The 15,733-nt window shown below is 45.2% G+C and overlaps 1 protein-coding gene across 1 annotated transcript; it reads left to right on the forward strand.

Annotated features, from left to right (window-relative positions):
- The first annotated feature begins 406 nt into the window (after positions 1-406).
- LOC129201494 (C-type lectin domain family 2 member B-like) lies at positions 407-10,049 on the forward strand. The gene is made up of 7 exons (XM_054812892.1): positions 407-545; positions 2,697-2,782; positions 2,889-3,115; positions 4,285-4,368; positions 5,080-5,264; positions 6,343-6,443; positions 8,139-10,049. The coding sequence occupies exons 1-7, from the start codon at positions 543-545 to the stop codon at positions 8,254-8,256; spliced, it is 804 nt and encodes a 267-aa protein (XP_054668867.1). The 5' UTR covers positions 407-542; the 3' UTR covers positions 8,257-10,049.
- Positions 10,050-15,733: the final 5,684 nt, after the last annotated feature.

Raw genomic sequence — 15,733 nt, forward strand, 5'->3', positions numbered from 1 at the left:
CCACCAGTGAGGACCGCACTTCTTGCTACAGTACCTTCAGCACTACAGCAGGCAATGCTGGGAAGAAAAGCTGTTAAACTGATACAGATTAGGAAAAGAAACCTTTTTGAGCAGTCCAAATGTTATTCATGCCTTTGATGGAAGGTGCTCAGCCCCACTGTCTGCAGCTATGAGACAACTGCACAGGATGCTGAACAGGAAACTGAGTTGAGTAGCTCTGGCAAACTCCTATCAGAATGACTCACCATTTCAAAAGTCACAGGTGATCGCTACGCACGCTTCTTTTCTTCTCTCTGGTGGAGAATGGACCTATCAGTAAAAGCAATGGAGGTCTCTGGCTGATGACGTAGCTGCATGCTCTCGTTTCAGTTCAGGCCTCTAAGATCTTCCCGGTGCAGATACACAGCCTGTAGACATTTTGGGGAGAAACTTCTGACGTCGGCTACCCATACTGGGGACATGATGACACCAAACTCAACTGGCAAAATCTACAATTGGACTTTTTTGGAACCTTTTTTGGTTTGTGACTGCAAAGGCTTCAAATGGTGAGTGACTTTGAAAAGTGTTAAACGTGATGTTTGCTCTATGGCGAATCACGTATAAAGAAATTCTGCGCTTTCCTGGAAGATAACATTTACAGGAAGTACAGCTACTAATCGTTACTGATGGCCAGACCATCAGGTTCTGTAGATAAAGGCAAATAAGCTTCTTTATATCATCTGAGGTTTCCACCCTAATCTCCCTGTCATGCTTATGTTTATATTTTTATCTGTCTTATTCAGCTTACTAGTGTTAATTGTTTTCATGTCGTTATAATGCTGTGGTGCTTTCTCTTCCGTATTCTAACCCTCCCTACTTATTTCTATCCTCCTCCATGTCATTTTCAGTGTTAAGTCTGTCAGTTCTTGAAGATGGGGGCTATGTCTTCTACTACATAACAACACATAAGTGCTATAAGCAAGTAAATAACAATCCTAGTGAATATTAGCCTCACCAAAAACACAAACACAGCTGTTAACATAGCTGGATTCCTTTCTCTTGTGCCTCCTACTCCAAAACATTACAAAATAATGTTTTGCAAGACTTCTGCAGGTGAATGACTGAGCTTTTTTGGTGTAAAAGACCTAGTTGTCTGACACATGCAACATTCTCAACCTGGGACTTCATAAAATGCTTAGTACTTCTCAAATACTAACTTAACTTCTGTAGTAAATACAGTTTGCTAATACCTCTGTTAAATACTTTCTAAAGGAGACTAACTTTTTTAATGTTCAAAACTACTAAGCACACATGATGTTCCATAAGCCGCTCAACGTTATTTCTGCTACATTCATCCTTCATCTTTTTCTTTCATTTTTTTGTCTAAAATGTAGATATTTCATGTATTATTTTTAGTCATCTGACTAGTTTCATGTTATACATGAAACAATTTCACTTTGGGAATCGCAGGAACCTCTCAATATTGTCCTGAAAATATATCACCTCAAAAAGTAGTAGGCACTAGAACAGTAAAAATTTTATAACTATTAAGAAAGAAATGTATTTTTGTTCAGCTGAATATATGACTAATGAAAAAAAAAACTTAAGGAACTGTAAGCAAAAAGCTAATCTTTCAGTACCTTCCTCCTTCTTACTTACTGTCAGGATTCCTATGGTACAGAGGCATACTGATATCAGGAGGCTTTGGGGGAGTACAATCGAAACATTAGAAATAAGTTGTGGTTTTTACTGCATGTGAAGTACTTATCAGTGGATCAGTGCTGGGTTACTAGCTTTAAAAAATGTAAAAAGAAACACAGCATTAATTCAGATCCTTTTCTAATAAATGGATTGGACCAGTTCAGTGGGACCTTAAGAAACTAACAGTTGACTAATACATGTAGACTTTATGAGAGCTTCCAAAGCACCCCAAAATATCAGAAGTCAATGTCTTGTTTGGGGTACAAATGCCTCAAGGTCTGACTAAAGATTTTGAACTCACTAATAGTTCTTCCATTGGCTGGGGAGGGAGATAGAGATGAACTGACAAAGTCAACCGAGAGCAGGGTAAATTAGTCCACCCCAGTCTGTGCAATCACAGTGACATCACTACTAGCATGGGAGCTGTCTAGTGGCAGTTGAATGTGGGCCTCTCTGCTGTACGCTGCTGTGACCACAGCGCAGGTGTTTCCTATGTGTATACTCTAAATTTCTGACGTGCAGTGATTTCTCCTTGTGGCACATGAACGCAATTCTTCCGAAAAGTTAGAGGTAGCATGTTAGTGGGTGATAAAAGGTAATCAAAGATCATTTGTGATAGCAGCAAACAGGAGGTGGCATCACAGAATCCAACTGTAACTTTTGGAGTCAATCCCATGAGACCCCTAGTATTGCAGGGACCCTTCCCCCCCCCCCCCGAGAAAACAATTTCTTTTGGAAAATGCCATGCTTTTTACTTAGAATGTTTGCACTTTCTCCCTATATCATGGCACTACTTTAAAGTCATTTTCCAGTGATTCAATCTGGAGGGTATCTCTGTCTTTTGCCTTTTTCCTTTAAGAAATTCCTATCTTCTTTTTCAATCTTGATTTTATAAAATGTGGGAAGATTTCATGAAACCAAATATGCAGATAAAAAAATAAATATGTGGCCCTTGCAGTGTCTTACGGGAGACATATTTTTCCTGCAAAAATAAACATTTTCCTTTTTCCGAACAGCTGTCCTCAGCACCCCAAGAGCCTCCAGAGATGCCGGCGGGAGCGACCTGTGCTGAGGAATTTGCGGACTTTCCTTCTTCCCAGAGGTGCCGAAATTTGCTGATCTCAGAGAATCACAGAGAGATCTGGTGGGAGCTAAGTTCTTCTGAAACCATTTCCCATTTCCTTTTTTTTTTTTTTTTTTCCAATCAGAAAGGCGTACGCTTGGCACCGAGCCCACGCGCCGCAAGGATGCACGCGGAGACGCGGGAAGCGGATCCCATCCGCCGGGCCCGGCCGGCCTCCCTCCCCGCCCCGAGGCCGGGCGCTCCGGCAGTTCCGGCCCCGTGATCCCAGAAGCCGCTCCGCACCCATGGGACGCCGAGGGGGCAGCGGCGACAGCGGCAGCTCCCCGGAGCGGGAGACGGGCACCCGCAAAGGTGAAGGGGCAAAGGGAGAGGGACCGGGAGGAGGAACGGGACGTGGCGGCGGCCGCCGTGGCCGCAGGAGATCCCGCCGGAGAGAGGGACCGAGAGAGGGCGTGCTGTCGGGGGGGCGGTCGCCGTGCAGCTCCCGGTCCCGGGACGCCGCCCGCTCCGCCCGGCCTGGGAGCGGGGCCGTGGGGCTGGGCGCGCTGTCTGCTGCCCTGCGGCGTCCCGGGAGCCGCCGGGCCGCTGGAAACACCCCCTGGCCAGGGCACGCCTCGGGGTGCCCGCCCGGCGGCGGAAGGGCCGATCCGGTGGAGGTCTCGCCGTCGAGGGGCGCCGGCCACCCGGGGCAGCCCTGGGCTGACTCCGGGCTCACAGACCCACCCGAGAAATGCCTGGAGCTGCCGGGCACGGTGTGGACTGCGACGTGCGTGGGGCCGGCTGGGAATCAGCTCCGTGCCAACATGCCGTGGGGCTCACCTTGTGCGTGGAGGCTAGATGAGCCCACCTGTGTGCTGTGGCTCTTCACAGAGGTAGGAGGCTGCCCGGGCAGACCCCTGTGCTGGCAGCAGGGTGCCCACCAGTGAGAGGGGACCCTCCCTGTGCAGCCTTTCAGGGGCACCTCGTCCCCCGCTACTGTCTGTGAAGTTGGCCGTGGCAAGTTGGTGGGTCCTACCCACCTCCAAACCCAGCTCGCTGCTGGCCCCTGGAAGGGAGGCGGGAAGAAAAGGAGACTCTGAAAAGCTGTCGCTGTGGGATAAGGCTGGATGTTCCTCAGAAGTTTTGGGCTCTGGAACTGATGGCTTGCCTTATTTCTCTTATCTGTGCCATGTTTAGGCATCAGGCCAACCTCAGACTTACTGTCTTCACCCTCATTCATTCCACGCTCATTTCTTTCTTTTTTGATCACTTCGGAGTGTTGGGAACTACCTCACTATTAGGTTAAGTTCCAGATGATGTAACTAAAATTCAGAGTAATTCAGAGGTTTTGTTAGCTAAGTAGCTTTGTAATGACAAGCTAAATGTCACACACTTCCTAGTCTTCAGCTCTGCTCCCAGCCTGCTCTGCACGGAGAGTGACCTTTTTTTTGGAACAGTTTCATAGGTCCTGGACTCTACTCCCCTGTCAGCTGGTTGTGTTTGTTTGGGTTTTTTTAATTCCCGACATTTCTTTTTTTCAGGTCTATTCTTAAATGTCTGGTTGTGGCGAGGTGTTGCTGGAGTCCTTACTGCTGCTATCATTTTGATTTTGTGTATTCAGTTTGGTAAGTGTTTAAGTCATTTAAAAAGAAAATATGATTAGCCTTAGAAATTACCAGAGTCTTAGGTTGTCAGAAGTCCCTCAAAAGTTTTATTCAGAACTTACTTTATCTCCAAGTTAAATAGATGTCTCATGACATATTGTTTAAAACTGTGGACAAGTGCTGGAGAAGTGACCCACTAGTTGCAGTGGCATTAGGGAGTGCTCGGTTTAGTCTTAGTTTACTTCTGGCATTCAAGTTTATAACCGCACTGTTGTTCTTAATCCAAGTTCAGGAAAACAAATAACAGATGGAAGATTGTTCTTTGCAACCAATCTGTAGTCCTTCAGAAAATGACACTATAATAAACAAAGCTATTAATTCAGCTGCAAGGAAGCAACACTGCCTTGCAGCTGAAAACTGCAAAGCAAAAACTACAGTTGTCAGAAATATTTAAGTTATAAAAGAGTCCTTGGAGGATACGTTATTATCACCTTCTCCGCTACTTCTACCAACCTGCCCCGGTCATCACTTCAAAGGTATGTCAGCAACCATAAAGGTGCAGGAGCCAGAGTATATAAGTAGTTTACAATAATTATTCTGGTGGGCAGAAGTAATAACACTATGGTTAGACTTAGATGATTTTAGATGATGCAGTCAGAAAGCAAGCTAAAAAGCTCCAGAAACCTTTTCCAGTTGGAAAAAGTAGGTAGAATGGTTTTTGTCTTTTCACAGTAAACCGTTCTTCGGCCAAAGATTTTCCTGCCTGTCCTTCCCTGGAACTCTGTCCATCAGGTTGGCTGTATTTCCAGAGGAAATGCTACTACCTCTCGGAGAAGGAAGCCAACTGGAACTCCAGTCAGAGCTTCTGCTCTTCGTACAATGCTTCCCTCCTGGTGATTGAAAATCATCAGGAACTGGTAAGGGAACAAAAGGGGGGTCCTGGTTTCACCCCATCTTGCTTCTAGGGAGCTGCACAATGAACCAGTGTGTTCTTCCAGCCTCTTAAGCTGAATGGTTTGAAAGCTGCATGCCTCATCTCTCTGCAAACTGCAAACATCAGTTTTTGCAGTTGATGTTTTAGAAAGTGCCTGGAGCTTATCTGAGTTAAATTTGGTGTTGCTCACAGCTATAAATACTCACATTAAAGGCAACTATCAGGGTAAACATGGTTGCATCTCATTTGTCTTTAATTAGACAACCGTTCTCTCTTAGCAATATAGGTTAATGACAATCAAGGTGGTGGATACATTAGTCTTGACCTTTGCAGTTAGGAGATAGTTACCCTAACTACAGCTTGGAGCATCTTTTTCTGTATTATACTACAGTATTAGGAAAGATATCATCTAGCACAAAGACCTAGGAGAATATATTCTTACATATCTGTTGCAGACCTTGATATTTTAAAACAGCCTCCTCGTAGGTCAGTCAACCCTATCACAGACACCAGTATGATGGACATACTGGGTGCAAATGTCAATTCTGTTGCACACACTGGGGCAAGGATCTTCCTTAACTAATCTCTGAAACGTCTTCCACAAATCCTTGCTATCTGATAATAAAAACTCAGTGTGATGAGGACATATCAGCAATGGAGAAATGCATTAGCTGCAAAGGTGTTCATTGTTCTTTGAAGACTTTCTTGTGGAGAGTAAGTAAATGGATGCATTTGCAGTTCCATAGCAGTTCTTAATATTCAGTAGCATACTTGTTTTCTCATAGTTGGCATTTCTGTCACTACGATATCTAAGTGCTGCAGGGGTCCTGTCTCAAAATTAATCCATTTGATTTGTGATTGAGTTGTAAGTTCTCTTTTAGTTATGTGGATCGCACAAGACCCAGATGCTGCAGGACTCTGTAGGTTCATTTTTTAATACAGTTTCTTTTGGGAGAAAGGCAAGATCATTTTTTTGCTTTCTAGCCCTAGAACAAAGACTTTGTATTTTGATAACTGAACAAATGCAAATCTTCTTGTCTCATATGGATTTATTCCTACAGAATTTTATGGTGAAGATAACAAAGCAAGACCCATGGATTGGACTCTATAAAAGAAATGAAGAGTTCTTTTGGGTAAATGGGAAAGCATTAGACAATAAATTGTAAGTCAATGTTGAGGTTTTTTGCTGGTGATACTAGTTTATAGGGGAGTAAGAAAGAATAACTAATACAGATATAGGCAGTGACCTGAAATAAATATCTGTAATGAAGGAGTGACTATGGAGAGACCATGGAATACAATAAAGATTTCACACAGCATTGTTAAAATTGTGACAGATGAAAGTTAGGAGATAAATTTATAATGCCAGGTTCAGAAGCAGCATGAGATGGGAGCTCATGGTAACAGACAGCATAGCAAGGTGAAAGTTAAACCAAGAGACCACCAAGACACCAAAGCAATGTGGGGAGGAATGGAAGATTACAGTAACACAAATTCCTCATTATAGAATATTTTTTGCAAAAGTGCAAACCTACATGCAATTTGCATGATGTTTATAGCAAAGATATTTGGGAGGCTTCCAAGAGATGTTTTCATACTTCTTATAGAACGTGCGTACTACACGTACAGCAGCCTACAAAAGGCTGCTGGAGGGAAAGGTGAAGCTGTGAATTTATGTTGCATGAGCTGCTCTGTGGTCATGGCCCTGTTTCTATGCCACCGGTGTTAGGTGTGGGGCAGTGTCAGGTTTGTTCCTTCCACCAACGGCTGTCCCATCTTCTTGTAGACTGCTGCTTCTCATCCTGGGGCAGCTGCCAGCAGGAGCTGGTAGAGTTACCAGTAACAGTAAAAAGCATTGAGATTTCACAAGTCTGAAATAAACTCAAAAAGTGGAAAATTCAAATACTCTTAAGTTTGTGACATTACTAGTGATACGTGACTGTATTCGGTTCATCCCCAAGACTTGAGGGCTTGATCTGATAAAGACCTTATTACGCATTTAATGCGAGATGTGAGCAGCACGTAGACATCTCAGGTTGAAAACTGCAGTCCTTCCTGGTCTTGCTTATCCCCCGCCTGTGATACAAACGTCCACTGATGCTTTCATTTTCAGTGATGAAGTTCTTCATGTTTTTAGACTTCTGCCTCTGTGCTTGCCTCACACTGCCCCTTCTGTCTTTAGAGGGGTGAACACTTTGATGTCTAAGCTCAGTTGCTATTAGAGTCATGTTAACACTGGTGGGGATTTGTTCCGTGGCTTTTCCAGAGACCGTACTAGTTTGGTTGGCCTATTACAGAACACTGTAACACTTGGTTTGAAAACAGAATTGGCTAAGGAGACCCTTACCTCTTACATAGGGACACCAACAATGTGGGAACTGAGGTTCACTTCCTGTTTTCCACCACCCCCTTAACCATAGTGCTGAGTTCGGTTCTGAGGAAGAGGGAAATGAGAGAGGCATTTGTTTCACAGCTTCTGCTGAAACGTATTAGCTGTATAGGAGGATATGGAAGTCAAAGGTGGAGCCAGTCCTGATAGCACAGTGTCCTTCAGAAAGGCAAACCTGAATTCCAGTCTCCACTCTAAGGGCGTATTTCGCATTAAGCAACCACTAGACAAGATGCAGGAGTACTCCAAGTCCTAGATTTTATATTCTAGGGGCCAGGTTCCATTAAAAAAAGACAATGTTTCTGGTGTTCTGTTCAAAGCACAAGCTATCATCTTCCTGCAATGCCTTGCCTGTGGTAAATCAGGCTTTGTACAGAGAGAACCTGTGATCCCCATAGTTCCCTTTGCTCTATTGCATTATTTGATTGTGGGTGTCAAAGTAATCGTGTCTTTCATTCTTCCTTACAGGATTGAAGTAAAAGGCTCTGGAAACTGTGCCTATCTTGAGTCAAAAGGAGTCTCAGCCTCTGGATGTTATTTAACCAGGAAGTGGGTCTGTAGCTTGAATATTAGCTTAGCACGATAAAAGTGGATGAAGCCACCACCCCTGACACTTAGCACTCTGATATGATGTAAACACAGGCCATGTCTATGCTCTGGGACTTGGGAACGCATCTCCTGCCTGGAGGTGAATAACTTTTCTGGTAGCCAGAATTCTCTGCCCATGGAGGAAGCCTCTGTTTTTAAAGATACCATTTAAAAGACTTGCAGCAGCATCCTGTTAAGTCATTTCCTTGCCCCATTTTTCTAGCTACTGCTCAGCCTGTGTATTTCTTCCATTAACTCTTCTCTTGTAAGATCCTAAGCAGCTGTTCGTTCTTTTCCTTTTCGGTGTGCAGTTGGAGGTATTTTTTCTGCTTCTCTCTTAGCCAAGCTCTGTGTGCAGGGATGGGTTGGGAAGTGGGTCTGCCTGAAGGTCAGCAAGCGCCTCTCAGATACAGGGCGATGCAGAAATGAGCGCTGTTGTTTTAGGCAGGATCATTGCAGATTTCGCTCTCCCAGTTTCATGGAATGCGTTTTGTGTGACTGTGCATTGTATTCAATGTTTTGTTAATGCTATTTTACATTAATTTTGTTAAATTAGCTTGACAGTACTATCATTAGGATTTATGTAACTGCACCGCACCTGAAGGTCTCCTTTCCTCAACACGTATCTTAGCAAAAAAAAGTCAGAATATGTAGAACGTTTATTTACCTGAGCATCTGCACTGATGGGGAAAAAGTTTGAACTGAAAAAATAATAGTGAAGCTGTAGGCATTAATGTTGTAAAGTTAGAAATAGTCCTCAGTGCAAATAGGCAAAATCATGAGTAGAGAATAAGAGTATTGATAGCAAAGGATGCTTCTCCATGGTTTCCTTGTGTCCTGTGCCTGTCAGAGCGTGAGGCTTCCAAGCAAGTGGTACATTTCTGGATGGACAATCAGTGTTTTCTTCTGTGTGCATATCATTGTCAGCAGCAACACCCAGTGCTGTTGAATTGCTATGAGCCTGAACAGAATTGGGGCACAATCCCGCTGAACTCTGTCCGCTCATGTCTAGCAGGTAACCTGAAGATTGAAAGTGCCATTTGACCTAGAGGAAGCAAAGCAGCTTATTTTCCTGGAAGGACTATTCCTATTGTGTTTCTAGAGAAGGAGGAATGGGAAATTCACGTGCATAGCAGGGCAAAATACTTCCCTGCTCCGAATAAAATCTGGAAAATTGGTTTTCTTGTGATCTGGGTGCTCTAGAAAGGACTATGGACTCCGTGGGACTTCTTCACGGAGCAAGTGGAGCCGATTTTGGAGTAGCCACTAGAGTGCACTGTAGCTTCAGGGAAGGGAAGATAATTGTGTCTTCTCATTTTTTAAGACTGTAAAATTCCACCGTGTTTGACAGATTATTTGAAGTGTTGTTGGTTCGTTGGGGTTTTTTGTCCTATTTGTAATTATTTTTGCCTTCGCTGTGTTTTTATGCAAATTTAACTGCTGTCTAGTTTTGATCAGTGTCTTGTTTATGCCTTCATTATTTTCCGTGACAGTAAGACTTTATGCTAACAGGACCATGGAGTATGGATATTGTTAACACCTTGTGACTTAAAGATATTTATTTATATATGATCACTAATTTTTCTGAAATTTTTTTAATTGCTTGCATTCTTTATAGGCACAGTAACAGGACTCTACAGTATGAATAGCCTAATAATCTATGTGTTAATTTATATGTAATTATTTGGAAGGGTATTCTGCAATGTTTTTAAATTAACTAGCTCTGAAGGATATGGTATGTGCAATAGTCCTGAAAAGATACTCAATAAATATCTTTACAGAGCCTCTGAATTACAGTGATTTATGTCTTGATATTTTGCCATTAAAAGTATTTTTCAGCTTAGGCACCATTGGGGTGGGGTGGGGAAATCACCAGACTGCAGCAAACTAAAATTTTCAGGTTTTGAATATGAAAAGATCTTTAATCTTTTGGGGTTGACATAAGACATTTGACCCCCCAAAAAATGCATTTCACTTTCTATCACTTCTAACACATTTTCACACTTCAAAATGTGTCAATTTTCAGTAAAAGCATTTAACTGAAATGCTGAAGTACTATGCGCATAGTAAAAAATACACAGTACAGTCACTTTGGAGGGAAACATGGAATTTTCTGCAGTTCACTCTTGCAAAGTTTTCTGAGAATTTGCATTATGGGCATATTGGAGGTACATTTCACAAATTTGGTAGAAATTGTAAGGGATCGGGAGTTGTATGGGATTGTAAGGGATCTGGAGTATGTACCATGTTGTGTCTTAGTCTTTCTTAATGAGCTGATTTACCTGAATGTTTCCTTTAACTCCAAAATAATGTCATTCTTACGGTTTTTTTCCATCAGTGTCATCTATGGATCGACTCAGAAAAAATGGGAAATTTTTGGTTCTTAAAGGAGGTTTTGGAGAAACTGTGAGCACAGTAGGTTATAATGAAAACTCTTTTGTCGTCTGACTCTTAAGGGGTGCAGTTGGCATCTTTAGTATCCAAAGTCTGTCATGCTAGGAATCATAGAATCACAGAATGGTTTGAGTTGGAAGACACCTTAAAGATCTTCAAGTTCCACCCCCCCTGACACAGGCAGGGACACCCTCCACTAGACCAGGTTGCCCAAAGTCTCATCCAGCCTGGCCTTGAACACTTCCAGGGAGGGGACTGGGGCTGCCACGTCATCTCTGGGCAACCTATCCCAGTGCATCACCGCCCTCACAGTAAAGAATTTCTTCTTTAGTCTAAATCAACCTTTCTTCAGCTTAAACCCATTACCCCTTGTCCTGTCACTACACTCCCTGATAAACAGTCCCTCACCATCTTTCCTGTAGACCCCCTTCAGGTACTGGAAGGCTGCTCTAAGGTCTCCCCGGAGCCTTCTCTTCTCCAGGCTGAACAATCCCAACTCTCTCAGCCTGTCCTCATAGGAGAGGTGCTCCAGCCCTCCAATCAGCTTCGTGGCCATCCTCTGGACTCGCTCCAACAGCTCCATGTCCTTCTTGTACTGGGGCCCCCAGAGCCAGATGCAGTACTCCAGGTGGGGTCTCACCAGAGTGGAGTAGAGGGGCAGGATCACCTCCCTCGACCTGCTGGTCACACCTCTTTTGATGCAGCCCAGGACATGGTTGGCTTTCTGGGCTGCAAGCACACACTGCCGGCTCATGTTGAGCTTTTCATCAACTAACACCCTCAGGTCCTCCTCAGGGCTGCTTTCAATCCATTCTCTGCCCAGCCTGTAGTTGTGCTTGGGATTGCGCCAACCCACATGCAGGACCTTACACTTGGCCTTCTTGAACTTCATGCGGTTCACATGGGCCCACCTCTGAAGCCTGCAAAAGTCCCTCTGGATGGCATCCCTTCCCTCCAGCGTGTTGACCACACCACACAGCTTGGTGTCATCAGAGAACTTGCTGAGGGTGCACTCAATCCCACTGTCCATGTCACTGACAAAGGTGCTGACCCCTGAGGAACACCACTCGTCTCCACTTGGACATGGAGCCATCGACCACAACTCTTTGAGTGAGACCATCCAGCCAATTCCTTACCCACCAAGTGGTCCATCCATCAAATCCATGTCTCTCCAATTTAGAGACAAGGATGTCATGCGGGACAGTGTCAAATGCTTTGCACTAGTCAAGGTAGATGACGTCAGTTGTTCTTCCCTTATCCACCAACGCTGTACCCCCATTGTAGAAGGCCACCAAATTTGTCAGGCATTATTTGCCCTTAGTGAAGACGTGTTGGCTGTCACCAATCACTCCTTATTTTCCATGTGCCTGAGCATAGTTTCCAGGAGGATCTGCTCCATAATCTTGCCAGGCACAGAGGTGAGACTGACTGGGCTGTAGTTCCCTGGGCCTTTTTTCCCTTTTTAAAAATGGGGGTTATGTTTCCCCTTTTCCAGTCGGTGGGTACCTCACTGCATTGCCATGACTTCTCAAATATGATGCATAGTGGTTTAGCAACTTCATCTGCCAGTTCCCTCAAGATCCGTGGATGCACCTCATCAGGTCCCGTGGACTTGTGCACCTTCAGGTTCCTTAGATATTCTCGAACCTGATCTTCTCCTACAGTGGGCGGTTCTTCATTCTCCCAGTCACTGCCTTTGCCTTCTGCGACTTGGGCAGTGTGGCTAGAGCACTTGCCGGTGAAGGCTGAGGCAAAAAAGTCATTGAGTACCTCAGCCTTCTCCATATACTGGGTAACCAGGTCTCCCGGAGAGGGCCCACATTTTCCCTCATCCTCCTTTTATCACTGACATACCTACAGAAGATTTTCCTGTTGCCCTTGATGTCCCTGGCCAGATTTAATTCTATCTGGGCTTTAGCTTTCCTAACCTGATCCCTGACTGCTCGAACAATTTCTCTGTATTCCTCCCAGGCTACCTGCCCTTGCTTCCACCCTCTGTAGGCTTTCTTTTTGTGTTTGAGTTTGTCCAGGAGTTCCTTGTTCATCCATGCAGGCCTCTGGGTGTTTTTGCCTGACTTCCTCATTGTTGGGATGCATCGCTTCTGATCTTGGAGGAAGTGATCCTTGAATAGTAACCAGCTTTCTTGGGCCCCTCTTCCCTCCAGGGCTTTGTCCCATGGTACTCTACGAAGCAGATCCCTGAAGAGGTCAAAGTTTGCTCTCCTGAAGTCCAGGGTGGAGAGCTTGCTGTGTGTCCTCTTCACTGCCCTAAGGATCTTGAACTCCACCATTTCATGGTCACTGCAGCCAAGGCTGCCCTTGAGCTTCACATCCCCCACCAGCCCCTCCCTCTTGGTGAGAACAAGGTCCAGCATGGCGCTTCTCCTCATTGGCTTCTCTATCACTTGGGGAAGGAAGTTATCATCAGCATATTCCAGGAACCTCCCAGATTGCTTGTGTCCTGCTGTGTTGTCCCTCCAACAGATGTCAGGGTGGTTGAAGTCCCCCATGAGGACCAGGGCTTGTGAATGTGAGGCTGCTCCTATCTGCCTACAGAGGGCCTCATCTGCTTGGCTTCCTTACCCCACTATAGTGTCACCTGTGCCTGCCCTCCCTTTAATCCTGACCCATAAGCTCTTGGTGGACTCCTCATCCATCCCCAGGCAGAGCTCCATGCACTCCAGCTGGTCATTGACATTGAGGGTGACAGCCCCTCCTCATCTCCCTTGCTTGTCTTTCCTCCAGAGCCCATATCCTTCCATCTCAACACTCCAGTCATAGGAGCCATCCCATCACGCCTCTGTGATGCCAATAAGATCATAGCCCTGCAGGCATGTGCATGTCTCCAACTCCTCTTGTTTATTCCCCTTGTTGCATGCATTTGCATAGAGGCATTTGAGTTAGGCCCCCGATGAAGCTGACTTACTGGCTGGAGTGGCTGGAATTCCTTTGTGCTGCACTTTAGGTGTTTTCCTGCTGAGCTGTGATCCTTCTCCAGGCTCTGGGTATCTATTGCTGGCACTGGCATCAAACTGATAGGAGTGGGATGAACTGAGGTTCCCCTCCTCCAGCAACTTTAGTTTAAAGACCTCTTCACCAGCTTGGCAAGCCTATGACTGAAGATGCCCTTCCCCTTCTCTGACAGATGGACCCCGTCAACCCCCAGTAGACCAGCTTTCTCAAAGCGACTCCCATGGTCTAAGTAGTCAAACCGCTGGCTGTGGCACCAGTCCTGTAACCATTTACTGATTTGCCAGGTTTGACTGGACTTTTCAAACCCCTTCCCTTTGACGGGGAGGACTGATGAAAAAACTACCTGTGCTCCAGAGTCCCTTGCTGCCGCTCCCAGGGCTCTGTAATCCTCCTTGATACTCCTCAGAGTGCTCCTGGCTGTATCACTGGTGCCCGTGTGAAACAACAGCTGTGGACTGTACAAGGCTTGGCAGTGTCTGGGTGACATCCCTGATCCAAGCCCCCAGTAAGCAGCACACCTCTCTAGAGAGTGTGTCAGGTCGGCACATGGTGCCTCTGTACCTCTCGGAAGAGAGTCGCCTACTGCTGTCACCTGTCGCCTTTTCTTCGTTGTGCTGGTTGTTACACGGGAAGCGGGTCGGGCTGCCTTGCTCAACTCCAGCATCTCTCCTGATGTGGTGGGTCTTTCCTCTTCAGCCTGCAGAGCTGTGAAGCGGTTCTGCAAGGGCACCTCAGGCTTTGGGGGAAGTGTCTTCCTCCTGCTGGTCCTTGTTGTCGCAAGCTTCCATTCTTCTGCATTATTGGCCCCCCCTCCCTTCTGTGTGTGCCAGTGGGGGAGTTACTGGGCATTTGGCCATGGGCTGTGGGTCCACTGCAGACTGCGCTTGGAACCAGCTATCTAACTCCTCCTCAGCCTCTCTGGTGCTACACAGAGAAATGAAGGGTCGAGCTGCGAGCTCACTTTACTCACAGTGCGGTTTGATGAAGTACTTCAATGGCCTTTTAATTTTTTTTTTTTTTAATTGGTGGAATTACTCAAGATTTAGTGACTGCTTAAAATGTAGGTAAGACCTTCAGTAAGGCCCTGCAAAAATATGTTTAATTACATTAGTAATAACAAGAATGCTCAAATACTAGATGTTTCATGAATATTGCTAAAACCTAAATACCACAACCAATTTGAGAGAAGCCAGCTCAGGAGTTTTTCTTGTGAAATTCAGCATGACTTGAGAAACATCTGCCAGAAAACCAGCAATTTAGCAGGCATCTTCAATGCATGGAGAAGGGTATGCTTTAAGTCTCCTGAAGTTACACTTTCTCATTGAGGAATATATCTATCTCTATCTCTATATCTATATAAATGTCTATTATATATATATTACACATATAGACAGACAGATAGATATATCCTATTCATTTCAGACTCCTTCCTTGCCTTTACTTCTCTGTCTAGAATAAACAAACTAATACTCCTCCCCACAGGCTGGCTGCACTGAGTTTGGGGGATTTTTTTGTTGTTTTTTAACATGAGAATAACAGCAGTTTTTCAAATGAGTCTTTAGCTCAGAATGCTGATGCTGCATTCTGTAGGGTAAATCTGTGTTGATTTTTCATTTGCAAGGAAGTCAGTCACACTGAAGGTACAGTTCACTTTTTAATCTGAAGCCCCAAAATCCTTCTGAAGAGCCGTCGTGGTTTTACCCCAGCCAGCAACTCAGGCCCAGGCAGCCGCTCGCTCACTCCCCACCCCCAGTGAGATGGGGGAGAGAATCGGAAGAGTGAAAGTGAGAAATCTCGTGGGTTGAGATCAAGACAGTTTAATAGGTAAAGCAAAAGCCGCGTGCACAATCAAAGCAAGACAAGGAATTTGTTGACCACTTCCCATGGGCAGGCAGGTGTTCAGCCATCTCCAGGAAAGCAGGGCTACATCACGTGTAACGGTGACTTGGGAAGACAAACGTCATCACTCTGAACGTCCCCCCCTTCCTTCTTCTTCTCCCAGCTTTATATGCTGAGCATGTTGTCATATGGTATGGAATACCCCTTGGTTCAGTTGGGGTCAGCTGTCCCAGCTGTGTCCCCTCCCAACTCCTTGTGCACCCCCAGCC

Source organism: Grus americana, chromosome 1 (assembly GCF_028858705.1).
Source record: "Grus americana isolate bGruAme1 chromosome 1, bGruAme1.mat, whole genome shotgun sequence".
Classification (NCBI taxonomy): domain Eukaryota; kingdom Metazoa; phylum Chordata; class Aves; order Gruiformes; family Gruidae; genus Grus; species Grus americana.

Coding starts and splice junctions, on each gene's coding strand:
- LOC129201494 (XM_054812892.1), top strand. Junction 2,783..2,888: donor GACTTTCCTTCTTCCCAGAG/GTGCCGAAATTT, acceptor TTTTCCAATCAG/AAAGGCGTACGCTTGGCACC. Junction 4,369..5,079: donor GATTTTGTGTATTCAGTTTG/GTAAGTGTTTAA, acceptor GTCTTTTCACAG/TAAACCGTTCTTCGGCCAAA.